This window comes from Podarcis cretensis (genome assembly GCF_951804945.1).
Source record: "Podarcis cretensis genome assembly, chromosome: 17".
NCBI lineage: Eukaryota > Metazoa > Chordata > Lepidosauria > Squamata > Lacertidae > Podarcis > Podarcis cretensis.
In genome coordinates this window covers 6,585,825-6,599,342 of record NC_137187.1, presented here as the reverse complement: position 1 = coordinate 6,599,342, position 13,518 = coordinate 6,585,825, and the positions used below count along the sequence as shown (strand labels likewise).

Genomic DNA, 13,518 nt, shown 5'->3' with positions numbered 1-13,518 from the left:
ACTGGCCCGTATGGGCAGGGGTACCTTTACCTTTACCTAACTCTTGTGTTATTGCCCAGCTGATGGCTATGCCTATTATTACTGAGACAGTTTCTAAATATGGTAGTATAGTCTCTACTCCGCCATGTTGTTATACAGAATTCTGCACCACTCGTGGACATTATGCTATTTATGCAATTATTTTCTAACAATGCAATATAAATTGAGAAGAAGAAAGGGAAGTCTGACAACAAGAACAATATTCTTCATTGCCTTCCTTTTTCAAGTGTTCAAGATACTTCTAATCTCACATGGACTAAACTTGTAAGATAATGTTTGAAAAATGCTAGTCTACTTCACTGAAGCAAATAAATTTATGTTTGTTTATTCCATCAAGGGAAAGATATCAAAAAATAAAAAACACACTGGTAAAATCAGATTTTACCAGCTAAACATTCCAACAGACATTTTATTTAAATGCAGATAATCACAACATTCAAAATATCAAACATTCTTTCATTTTGTGCTTGGCAATCTGTGAGGCTAAACAGCATACACTGGTACAGTACAAGAATCAAGAAATAGGATAAATAGGTTCACAAACGGCTGTTGAAGGGCAATTTTCAGGTTGACAACAGGCAACATAAAGTAAAAAACGAAACAAAAAACACACCATCTCAATAGTGAGATATTAGTTCCACTTTAAAAAAAACCCTCACTCTGAGGATAAACGCTTGCGAGGATTATCACTTCAGCTAGGGAAAGCTTTCCTGTGTACCACAAATAAGGAAAATATTAACTCCTATTTGCATTAAAACAAAAAACTATACAAAATAATTTCACCCTCCCCCACCCCGTTAAGAGCATTATTTTAGTATTCAGACATGCTTTCCTCTCTGACTTGAAACCTCTTAGGTTGCTTCTGTTCATCTTTTGCTTTTTACCTGAATTCCAATGCGCAGAGAAATGTTTATTAGCATGATTGAATAAACAGAGAAAATCAGCTTGCAGAAGCTTATGTCCTTTTTACATACATGCATGGTCCTTCGTACCAAACTATGGGCCAGTTCGCACGCTTGATGCGAGTAATATATATATATATATATATTTATGAAGCAAGGCCTGAGTCAACAACTTCTCTGTTGTAAAGTGAGTGGACGGATCTAATGAACTGGACCTACCTGTATTGATTCTATACTGAATGAGATACAGGTGAGGGGGCCGTGCTTAAGGCACATTCCCAACATAAAACAAGCCTGAGCAGCGTGTGAAAGGAGCTATTTAAATTCCTTTTTCAACCACTGTGAAAGAGCCTGAAAATTGCAATACCTGGGTAAGTCATTTTCATTCAAGCACACAAAGCCTTGCTTAACTAGAGCATTCAAAGTTTAGGTGACAGCACATAACATTTCAGATCCGAATACCAATTAGCTATGCCAGAATTGTAGAAAGTATTAACAAATAGACCACAACCCACCGAAAAAGCTAAAGCAGTTTAAATATCACCGGGGGGGGGGGAGGGGGAGAGAATTCAATGGGGAAAATGCATAATTTTGGTTGGATTGCACCAATTGTCATTCGCACCATCCTTCCTAAAGCAACCCTTTGGAGAAGTATATTCACTTGCAACAAAACTTAGTAGTATAAAGAGCCACACAAAAGACCACATTGACAAGTCAGGTGGCAGTGTAACACGAAGGGCACTTAAAAGCTTTCCTCACCTTTCCAGCAACACACACACCTATTTATTTTTAAACAGATACTCCCACCGCTGAGCTTACAGTGAATTCAGTTTCTGAAATTTAATACGAAATCTCAACAAGGTGTCATTTGCATCAACAGTCTAGCAAAAGCTATTTGACAACTTTTACAGAACCTTAAGGTTTGGGGGAAAGGATTTCTCTTCAAAATTTGGCAGTCTCTGCTCAAGGAATAATAATTTTTTTAAAAAGTGGGGAAGGGGAGACTTGAGACATCTTGGGAGTTTATTACAGCATGCCACTGTCTGTTCCGAAAGGGCCAAGCGACAAATTAAATATCAGTCTTCCGCCCATTTAAACATTTCTTCAAAGTGCATTCTTTTGATCACCAGGAGTGTGAGAATAGTTGACGGTGATCTGGAGCAAAAGCCGTGGGTGAATCCATTTTCAGGCATATCCAAGGAAACTTTTCAAACAATTGTTCTAGCCGTACAATTCACTCGCACCCACAGATTGAAAGGCCATTAATATGACTGAATACATTTTGAGCTAAGTAGGCACTGATTAAAAAGGGCATCTTTACCTACGGATTAACTATTATGCTGGACTTCAGTGTTATTAGTGTGTTTGATTTCTCCCTGGAAATTGACAGTTCTGTGTGTGTCTGGCGCCCAAATGAGAAAATGAACTTCACAAGCACTTTTCACAATAATTTGAGCAAGAATTCATATGTCGCATTGATTATTCCCCAAGAAATCAGAGACCGGTGATAATTCAGATGGGCGCCTCGGAAGAGATGCGTCAGTTTCCTGTCACGCTCCAGCCAAATCTTCATGAAAACCTTGGAAAAAGACTGGAATTCCCCGCCGATTTGTGACTGCATGCGAGCTTTTACTACGTTCAGTGGGAAAAAGAGGAACCCCAGCATAGCACCCAACAGACCTCCACAAATAAAATCATTGATCAAGTGAGTACTGTAAGTTGTGGCTTCAGGCAAGCACTGCTTGATAGGTCCTCGGAGACCGAAGAAGAGGGCATTGCTAGGGCCGTTCCGGAGGAGGATTGGCACCAACCCCCGGTAATATTCCCTGGCCCCATGGTCTCGGAGAACTCTGAACGCCTGGTAAGTGTTTGTAAATTTGTCGTGATGTTTGTAGTCCTGCAGAAGTGTCTGGACGCGCTCAAAGGGGGTCAGGACCGCTTCCGTGGTCCCGGCAAGCACGGCTGCCAAGCTGCGGGTCAAAATTTCAGGCGCGCTCATGTGCCTCAGGAGTACAGAAGACAGGTCCTCATACAGGCCGAACATGATTGCCAGGGTTGTGCTCTTCTGCATGAGCGGTGGAAGGATCCCACGGTACAGATTCCTGAGCCCGTCTTTCTGCAGCTGACGTACCGCATCTCTGGTTCGTACGCCGTACAACTGCTGCCGAAAGAGGACTTTCTGGACGGGGAAGGTGACGGCGACATTTGTGATGGCTGCACAATAACCACAGAAGTAATGTTTGCCTGAGCTAACTTTTACAATGCGGTGACCGACTTGGTCTGCCGTTGATTTGTTCAGGACAAGGTCTTTTGAATCCATCATGCTGCTTGTTCTGTCTTCACGGTTGAGTTCTCTTCTCCTACAGAAAGAGTGAACAAAGCTGTACATAACTCAGCTTAGTTTTATGTACTTTGCTACGCATTTTTTCCCCCTGAAAGACCCCAACTACCCTAAACACTGAGTAAAAGGGGAACACCTGGCTTTAAAAGCATTGAGGACGTGTCTGAGCCAAAATTGGCTGGCTATGAAAATGGATTAAAACTAATAGAAGGTTGAGAAGGTGATCAAAGAAGAAGAATGAAGCGGTAACATCAGGAATTTAATGGACATATGCTTGCAACGGGAGTGGGAAACCTACAGTAATCACTTTTTGGGAAAATGTATTGAATTTAAATAATTTGGATGGATTTGTTTAAATTTGAAAACTCACCCCCCCACACACACATAAATGGACATGTCTGGGCCAACTATTTTCCCCGTAATAGTATGAACCGCCCTGAAAATATTTATATTGAAGTCAGCAAAGAAAAGTTTAAAGTAATTTTTAGTAGTCTGATCAGCTTAGGCAATCTTCACCTCATCCCATCTCAACTGACACCCCATGTCTGGATTTTTTAGGATGGAATTTAATTCCTGCATTTCACACAGCACTATCTTAGCTCCACACAAAGTTAATTTCAGGTTTCTCTGGCAGGGAGCATTATCATAAAATTCATAGTGCATTTAATTACAGAAGGTAACTGGGAAGAAAAGTTAAGTCTTCCATGGACAGAAAACATGTATAATGCAAACCATTCTCTTCAAAAAGAAAAACAGAACCCTGCAAGCCTAGTTCCCTTTCTTACTGCTTGCTATCTTCTTTTATCTACTCGCACTTCACTCAGCTCAGCAAACAGATAAATTGCTTCCAAGTTTCACCATAGTTCCCAAACAGTTTCATTTTCTTACTTTCTTCTTGCAGAGCTCTGGGTAAACAACTTTCTCCAAATAATCACTTTCACAAAGAAGGCAGAGTCTTAAAGGGCATGTTAAAAAGAGAAGCACTGGGAATGTTTGTGTACTTTTTGGGCAGTATCTGGAGTGGCAGCTGGGAAAGGGAGAAATGGCTGGTCCAAGATGCTCTACTCTATTGCACAGGCTAGTAACAAGATTATCCAATACATAACTTGAGGCTTGGGTACCTGGAAGAATCTCTGCTTCCACATCAATCTGTCCTTGCATTATAATCATCTGAAGAGGCCCTTCTGTCGAATGAGATGAAGTGGTTAGAAACCAGAGAGAGGGCCTTCCCCCCCAACACCCCACATACAGAACTGTACCCCCAAGGTGGTTCAGCTGGTGGCTACAATCATATATTTGCAGCAACCAGCGCAAAGTTCGTTTACTATCTGAGGAATTTTTCTCATCTACAAGAGTATACCCACATAGCAACCAAGTATTTACATCTGGTTAGAAGAGTTGGGGCCTAGCCAGGAAAAGCTCCAATGTTTCGCCGTTTTTATTTAAACCGACATAATTTTACTTTTAAGCAGCTCCGCCAAATCCATTACTCATTCTTTTTCAATGTTTAAAATGTAACAGTCAATAACAAATCTGCATTGCAGAATCACAGACTTGAAGGGACCATGACGGTCATGGAGTCGAACCCCCCTGCAACGCAGGAATCTTTCACCCAATGTGGGGTTCAAATCCATGGCCCTGAGATGAAGAGGCTCATGCTCTGCCAACTGAGTCATTCCTCATATATTCTCAGACTAAGCAGATCACTATTGCCACCAATCATGTGATAAATATATTTCATTTTCTGTACATCAGGACACAAGTTGCAGGAAACTGCTGCTGGTGCGTCTTAAATCTTGCCACCCAAGCACGTTCCTGGTTGTCTGAACAGAAGCAGCAGTCAGCATTTTAAAACTGTCACTTTATTTTCCTCAGTCTGTTAAGTTCTATTTCCTTGCAGCAGCCTTCATCTGCCACAGATTCCTTCTCCATTCCCCAGCCCAGGGGTCGCCAACCTAAGGCCCAGGGGCCACAAGCGGCCAATGGGGCCGTTTAACCGGTTCACGAGCCACCCCCAAACCAAGCAGCCTGCTCAGTGGGTCCCCGTGCACTGTGCTAAACCGGCGCAGCACGGCACGGGGACTTGCTTCCGTGGCGCCGGAAATCATGTCTGCGCCGATTCAGACGCCGGAAATCTGGCTCATAGAGGTATCTCCGCTGGAGTGAACCAGCCCAGGCGGGGTAAACCTTGCCAACTCCTGCCCCAGCCTCTGCTCTCCTCCTGACAAGTCGTACTACAGCTGTTCTTTCTCTTTCCCCTCCTGAAAAGGGGAGGGAACCCAGCCGTTTTGCTCCAAACGCCTCTTTTCATCCTTTGATGATGAGGCTGCATATACACTAGACCTTTAAAGCACATCCTTTCCCTCAAAGAATTCTGGGACCTGTACAGTGGTACTTCGGGTTACAGATGCTTCAGGTTACAGACACTTCAGGTTACAGACTCCGCTAACCCAGAAATAGTACCTTGGGTTAAGAACTTTGCTTCAGGATGAGAACAGAAATCGTGCTCCGGCGGCGCAGCAGCAGCAGGAGGCCCCATTAGCTAAAGTGGTTCTTCAGATTAAGAACAGTTTCAGGTTAAGAACGGACCTCCGGAACGAATTAAGTACTTAACCCGAGGTACCACTGTAGTTTACTCTTCACAGAGTTACAATTCTCAGCAACCCTCTACAAACTACAGTGCCCAGAATTATTTTGGAGGGAGGGGGAATGTGCTTTAAACCGTGCACACAGTCTGGCTGGTTTGTGAAGAACTGAGCTGCTGTGAGGAAAGCAGAAAAATCCGACCAACTACTTTTGTGGAAAGATTTGAGTTTGCAATTCTTTTTAGCCCTGGTGTGGAAAGCCAATGTCCTCTGTGCTGGTGTTGAATTGAATTGAATTTTTTATTATTACGGTCACAGACCAGTTCCGGCTCACTTACAATAACAGGGAAATCATAAAACACAACAGGAATACATTGAATTGCAATTGGGTATAACAGAGGCGTGTAGATTTTGCATGTCTGGTCCTTATGACTCACCTGCTGAAAAGCGAATGCGAGTATTGGTTAAGTCATTGTATTGAAAATCCTCCATTCACGTGCATGTATATATTCTGTTTCCCCTCCCCTCCCTGCACCCCACACCCTCAACCAAAGTTCTTTTGCCAGCTTCTTTATGGCTACCAAGCAGCCTGAGCGCTGTAAGTTGGCAGGAAGGAAATCCTCTTCAAATTCATTTGGGAATCAAAATATTTCTCTTTGAGGTTCCCTCCCCACAAATGTATTATATGTATTGCTAATACACGCCTACCGTAACAAACACAGGAAATGTCCCTTATGGAACTAGCCTCCTTTGTGCACGAAAATATGTGGGGGGTTTTGGGTGGGGGTGTTCCCACACTTTTGAGGCAGCGCTGCCTCCTATTAGTAGTAGTAGTATTTCGCCAGCCCTGCCCCTTTCAAAGCAAAACATTATTGTTGTTGTTGTTGTTGTTGTTGTTGTTGTTGTTATTATTATTATTATTATTACAGAGGTACCTCTGGTTACGTACTTAATTCGTTCTGGAGGTCCGTTCTTAACCTGAAACTGTTCTTAACCTGTGGCACCACTTTAGCTAATGGGGCCTCCCGCTGCTGCTGCACGATTTCTGTTCTCATCCTGAAGCAAAGTTCTTAAGCTAAAGCACTATTTCTGGGTTAGCATAGTCTGTAACCTGAAACGTATGTAACCAGAAGCGTATGTAACCCGAGGTACCACTGTATTATTTTGCCAGCCCTGCCCCTGTGCCTTTCAAAATGAAACATTATTATTAATTATTATTACTATTATTATTTCGCCAGCCCTGCCCCTGTGCCTTTCAAAGCAAAACATTATTATTATTACTATTATTACTATTACTATTACTATTACTACTATTATTATTACTATTATTATGCCAGCTCTGCCCCTGCACCTTTCAAAGCTAAACATTATTAATTATTATTATTATTATTATTATTATTATTATTATTATTATTATTACCAGCTCTGCCCCTGCACCTTTCAAACTAAACATTATTATAATATTATTATTATTATTATTATTATTATTATTATTATTATTATGCCAGCTCTGCCCCTGCACCTTTCAAAGCTAAACATTATTATTAATTATTATTATTATTATTATTATTACCAGCTCTGCCCCTGCACCTTTCAAACTAAACATTATATTATTATTATTATTATTATTATTATTATTATGCCAGCTCTGCCCCTGCACCTTTCAAAGCAAAACATTATTAATTATTATTACTACTACTTATTGTAATTTTGCCAGCTCTGGCCCTGTGCCTTTCAAAACGAGACATTATTATTATTACTATTATTTCATATTTTGCCTTCCCAAGCAAAACAGGATCCCGACCTCTCCTCCCCAACCCCTCCCGCAAGCAGGAGGAGGAAAGCGAGAGGAAGGCGGCAGGAAAAAGCAAGGGAGCCCCGCCTCGCAGCGAGAGGTCCGGAAGGGCCTTGGCCTTACCCTTGCCCGAGGTCAGCAGGAGGAGGAGGAGGAGGAGGAGGAAGGCCCGGCCCGGGTCCCCATCTCGCCCTCCTCCTCCTCCTCCTCTAACCACTAGGCACTCCTACCCCCGAGCCCAGCTGACTCCACACTCACCCGTCGGGGCTTCATGGCGGCGAAAGGATGCCCCGAATCGCGCGCGCTCACGCGCACACGTGCACGCGCGCGCACACGCGCGCGCGCGTCCTGCAGCCCCCGGCCCGGCCCCGCGCGCGAAGGAACGCTCCCGCTCTCGGCAACTCCTGCTCTGACAGCGGCAGCCCCGCGGGAACCGGCCGGGGAGCGGGACCTTCGCCACGCCCTGACGCAAAGACGCGTGACGTCAGGAGGAGGAGGAGGAGGAGGGCGTTCACGTGACAGGCGCCGCCTCTGTCACTCCTCTTCCCCCCCCTCGGAAAGCGCATGCGCGGAGAGGGATTCGAAGGAGCGCCCCCTTCCGGCTGTAACGAGCAGGGCAACTTTATCCGTTTTTCTGTATTCGTAGGATCTATAAGCCGTATTCGTAGGATCTATAAGTAGAGATATCACCTTGCCAACAAAGGTCCGTATAGTTAAAGCTATGGTTTTCCCAGTAGTGATGTATGGAAGTGAGAGCTGGACCATAAAGAAGGCTGATCGCTGAAGTATTGATTCTTTTGAATTATGGTGCTGGAGGAGACTCTGGAGAGTCCCATGGACTGCAAGAAGATCAAACGTATTCATTCTAAGGAAATCAGCCCTGAGTGCTCACTGGAAGGACAGATCCTATAGTTGCGGCTCCAGTACTTTGGCCACCTCGTGAGAAGAGAAGACTCCCTGGAGAAGACCCTGATGTTGGGAAAGATGGAGGGCACAAGGAGAAGGGGGCGACAGAGGATGAGATGGTTGGATAGTGTTTTCGAGGTTACCAGCATGAGTCTGACCAAACTGCGGGGGGCAGTGGAGGACAGGAGTGCCTGGCGTTCTCTGGTCCATGGGGTCACGAAGAGTCGGACACGACTAAACGACTAAACAACAACAACAAATAAGCCGCTCGGTTTGCGGTTTTCTGAAGGCAAGCAGCCCCAAAGCGGTTTACACACAAAAAAAAGGAAAAGGAAGATTCATATTTTTTAAATATACGTTTCTGTTAAAAGTTCCTCTTCCAAGCTTTCAAGCTTCCTCTTTCAAGCTTTCAAGTCGCAGAATCACTCAAACAAATCGGTCATATTCAGAAGGAGGCATCACTGCTGCAGGCAATATGGAAAATAAAGTACCTGCTAATGTGACTGTTATGTACTGAAGTTCTCACCCTGGGCCAGAAGAGGGATACTGTAGATAGTTTTCACTCAGGTCCACATATGCAAATAAGGGATTGAAAGTGACGTTCAGTGATTGGATAGTTACAGAAAGTGGTTACTGTTGTGCTGTAGTGGAGCTCTATATAAGCAGGCTGGCTGAACCCTTCAGTTCTGTTCTGTCCTGGCCTATGAATAAACAAGAGCTGTTTGAAGAATCGCTGTGGCGTCTGATATGTTCACCCACAACTTAACAGTGACACCTACGCAAAAGTTTTGTTCATATGCTATGCAAAAGAATGAAATTCTACTGTCTGTCCTAAACCTCCTTTCTCTCTTCCCACTTCTCTTTCCCCAGAACCCTTCTTACAAAATATGTTGGGATCAGTCCTTTTCGAGAGACAATGGAATAGGTCTCTAGGGGTGAAGTCAAACTGCTGTGATAGCAGCACCAAAATGTCCTTCCCAAGGCGCAAGCCTGGGCAGTGTGTAAAGGTAAAGGACCCCTGGCCAGTTAACTCTAGTCAAAGGCGACTATGGAGTTGTGGTGCGCATCTTGCTTTCAGGCTGAGGGAGCCAGTGTTTGTCCACAGACAGCGTTCTGGGTCATGTGGCCAGCATGACTAAACCACTTCTGGCGCAACAGGACACCATTACGGAAACCAGAGCGCATGGAAATGCCATTTGCCTTCCCACTGCAGTGGTACCTATTTATCTACTTCCACTGGTGTGCTTTTGAACTGCTGGGTTGGCAGGAGCAGGGACCGAACAATGGGAGCTCACCCCATCGCAGGGATTTGAACCGCCAACCTTCTGATCGGCAAGCCCAAGAGGCTCAGTTGTCTAGACCACAGTGCCACCCGTGTCCCTGGGTAGTGTGTATGGAGGTCCTGGGCTGTTCAGACCATGCTCTTGGCCTTGCTGATGTGGTTCAAAGGATAGCAGAGCAATATGTTTGGCAGCAGGAATTGCTGCAAGGAGTTGCACAAGGCGCCATCCAACCATATTAGGGACTCCACTCTGGATTTTTGTAGGGTTTACTCCTGAGCCTTTTCTTCTCCCCAAAATATCCCACAAGGTAGCAGAGGTTTAGGATCAGGGTTCTCCATCTTTTAGGTAAGCTACCTTCCCAGGTTGACAAGCCCCACCTTCCCCTCACTTCCCTCCCTCTACAGCAGGTGCAGAAACCTTTTTGTCCATTGGACCCACTATTGGTCTCATCTGTGCAATCTGCCGAAGCATAGCTGTCAACCGTCCCTTATTTGGTGGGAAAGTCCCTTATCCCAGCGCCGTGTCCCGCTGCTGTCCCTTATTGATGATGTCCCTTAAATTTCCCGGGTTTCAAAGGAAGCAGCTCCTCTCCCTCCCTCCCTGCCGGCCAGGGAGGAGGGAGGCTCCAACTGTGTTGCTTGGCGAAGTCTAAGAATGACTGGGGGGTGGAGCTTGCATGCCTTGTGCCGATCAAATCGGCCGCCTTGCCTGGGGACCTGCCTTTGCTCAGCGCTTCCCAGCGGAGAGGTGACAGTGGTTTTCCTTGCTGCACCCCTTTTGCCGGTTTGCTGCGCTGTGGGAACCACCACTTGAGGCTTTGTTTGGCTGGTGGGCTGGCTGGGCTTTCTGCCTTTGGCTAGGGAGCTGGTTGACTAAAATCCCTTATTTTGGCTGCTGGTCCCTTATTTTCAAATCTGTAAGTTGACAGCTATGTGCCGGAGCCTGTCTTTGCATGTAGTGGAAGTCCCTAACTCCTGAGGGTTTGAGACCCATCGGCTTCCCTCACCTGGTTTAGCCAGCCAGTCCATGCCTTCTCCTGAGGTGTACCAGGAAAAAACAAACGCCTAGAACTCAGGCCAATGTAAGCTTCAATAGTGGGAGTGATCCCTACCCGCAAATCAATAGTCAGTAGTAACAAAAACTAATCCATTCAAAAGCATGTATTCTGACAAGGATCACAAATTCAAACAGAGACTACAATCTAAAACTCATAAAGTCACCTCTGCCGAGGTGTGGCTGCTGTGGCATTCTGGCAGCTTCTAGGAGCCACAGATGAGAGGTGAATGTAGCATGGGGACCAAAGGTGGACCAACTACCTCAGGAGGAGCATGACGTTTTCCCCACTACCCCTTCTGTAACACCCCGTAAAGGTAAAGGTAAAGGGACCCCTGACCATTAGGTCCAGTTGTGAACGATTCTGGGGTTGCACGCTCATCTCGCTCTATAGGCTGAGGGAGCCGGCGTTTGTCCACAGACAGCTTCCGGGTCATGTGGCCAGCATGACTAAGCCACTTTTGGAGAACCAGAGCAGCGCACGGAAACGCCGTTTACCTTCCCGCCAGAGCGGTACCTATTTACCTACTTGCACTTTGACATGCTTTTGAACTGCTAGGTTGGCAGGAGCAGGGACCGAGCAACGGGAGCTCACCCCATTGCGGGGATTCAAACTGCCGACCTTCTGATCGGCAAGTGCTAGGCTCTGTGGTTTAACCCACAGCGCCACCCGTTTCCCATAACACCCCTTAAAAAAAAGGTAAAGGTACCCCTGCCCGTACGGGCCAGTCTTGACAGACTCTGGGGTTGTGCGCCCATCTCACTTAAGAGGCCAGGGGCCAGCGCTGTCCGGAGACACTTCCGGGTCACGTGGCCAGCGTGACATCGCTGCTCTGGCGAGCCAGAGCCGCACACGGAAACGCCGTTTACCTTCCCGCTGGTAAGCGGTCCCTATTTATCTACTTGCACCCGGAGGTGCTTTCGAACTGCTAGGTTGGCAGGCGCTGGGACCGAGCAGCGGGAGCGCACCCCGCCGCAGGGATTCGAACCGCCGACCTTTCGATCGGCAAGCCCTAGGCGCTGAGGCTTTAACCCACAGCGCCACCTGCGTCCCTTCATAACACCCCTTACACCCCTTTAAAAACAAACAGAAGTTAAAATACTGTAACAGATTAAAAGTTACTTTGACTTTACTAAGCATCTGGCTGCATAGTCTTGTGCCGAAAAGATTGTAGCAAGAGTGCTTGCTTGATCTCAGCGGGCAGAGTGCAGGTGTTGCAACAGTGAACGATCAAATTCTTACAGATGTGGAATGGGTATTTATGTCACCTGTAGTGGTGCCAATTCTGAGCTGGCACATGTGAGGTAAGGAGGTTGTTATGTACTGGGTTGAATAGGATCCAAACTGCAGCAGTCTGATTGGCCCTAGAACAATAGGATCCAAAAGGCAGCAGCCTGATTGGTCCTAGAACAATAGGATTCAGAATGCAGCAGTCTGATTGGTCCTAGAACAATGCAGCAGTATGATTGGTTGGCAGGAACTACCCAATCATGCTCCAGATAGAAGTGAATCCACAACCTGATTGGCTTACAGTAGAATTCCGGAATTAGCCAATCATTGTGTAAATAATGTATATAAAACAGATACCTTGAGGGGACTTTCATTCATTCCTCCTCACCACTATGAGCTGAATAAAGAGCATGAAATCACTTTGCGACTCTGAGTATATTTCAGAGGTCTTGTAGGTAAACTGGTCCCAAGTTGTTAAGGGCTTCATATGCTAATAGTAAGACCTTGAGCTTGCCCCAGTAGCAAACTAACAACCGGTGCAGAGTGAGTGCAGCTGTTATATGCTGACAAGGTCTCACTGCTGTCAGCAATCGTGCTGCAGCATTATGCAGCAACTTTGTGAGGTTTCTCTCTGTGTCTGTCTGTCTGTCTGTCTGTCTGTGTCTCTCTCACACACAAAAATAAGATATTATTGTCTACAGGGAGTCCCCCCATAGCAGTGGGCAGCCCCTGTTTACACAGATAGTGATGATAATGTGAAATGCATCAAACAAAATTATAGTGGGGCACAAATATTTATCCATCTGTCACCTTTTCTGACAAAAAAGGCCCAATTTTTTAAAAAAAGCACAACCAACCAGTTGAATTACTGCATTGGTAAAGTATTTCACTTCCGTAAAGTCTTTGTTGGCAACTCAGTTTACTCCCTACTGAGGAGAGTGAAGAGTTAAGTAGTGAAATATTTTATTACTTGATGTTCTAGGATAAGCATGAACTTTAGCTTCTACTGAGCCTTGTGTGTTATCTAAAATTAATCTTCAGCATTGCTAATGCAAGCATTATTATGTTTTTCTTTAATTCTCTTCTTTAGATCAAGGGGCACAGGGTCCAATCCTGCAAGTTCTGACTAATACTAAGAAGGAGGAGGATAGTGTTTCCAAGAGCAGTCTCCATTGTTGTTTCTCTTTCCTGCTTGACTTTACAACCAGAGACTGTTTAAACAAGGCACAGTTCCAAATCTAAATTAGTCCGCTGTCTTCAGGAAGACTGAAACTACCAGCAAATAAGTTTAAGCACCAGATATTCTCCCAGAAACAGTCTTTCCTTGCTTATAAAGCATTTCTGGAGCAGTCAAATTGAAGTCGAAAAAGTATAATGCAAAGA

The 13,518-nt window shown here is 45.2% G+C and overlaps 1 protein-coding gene across 1 annotated transcript; it reads right to left on the bottom strand.

Moving 5' to 3' along the window:
- Positions 1–434: 434 nt before the first annotated feature.
- SLC25A51 (solute carrier family 25 member 51) lies at positions 435–7,863 on the bottom strand. The gene is given in 3 exon segments (XM_079959717.1): positions 435–3,301; positions 7,786–7,806; positions 7,808–7,863. Coding segments are annotated over 3 exon segments (981 nt in total). The 5' UTR covers positions 7,849–7,863; the 3' UTR covers positions 435–2,382.
- Between the last annotated feature and the right edge of the window lie 5,655 nt (positions 7,864–13,518).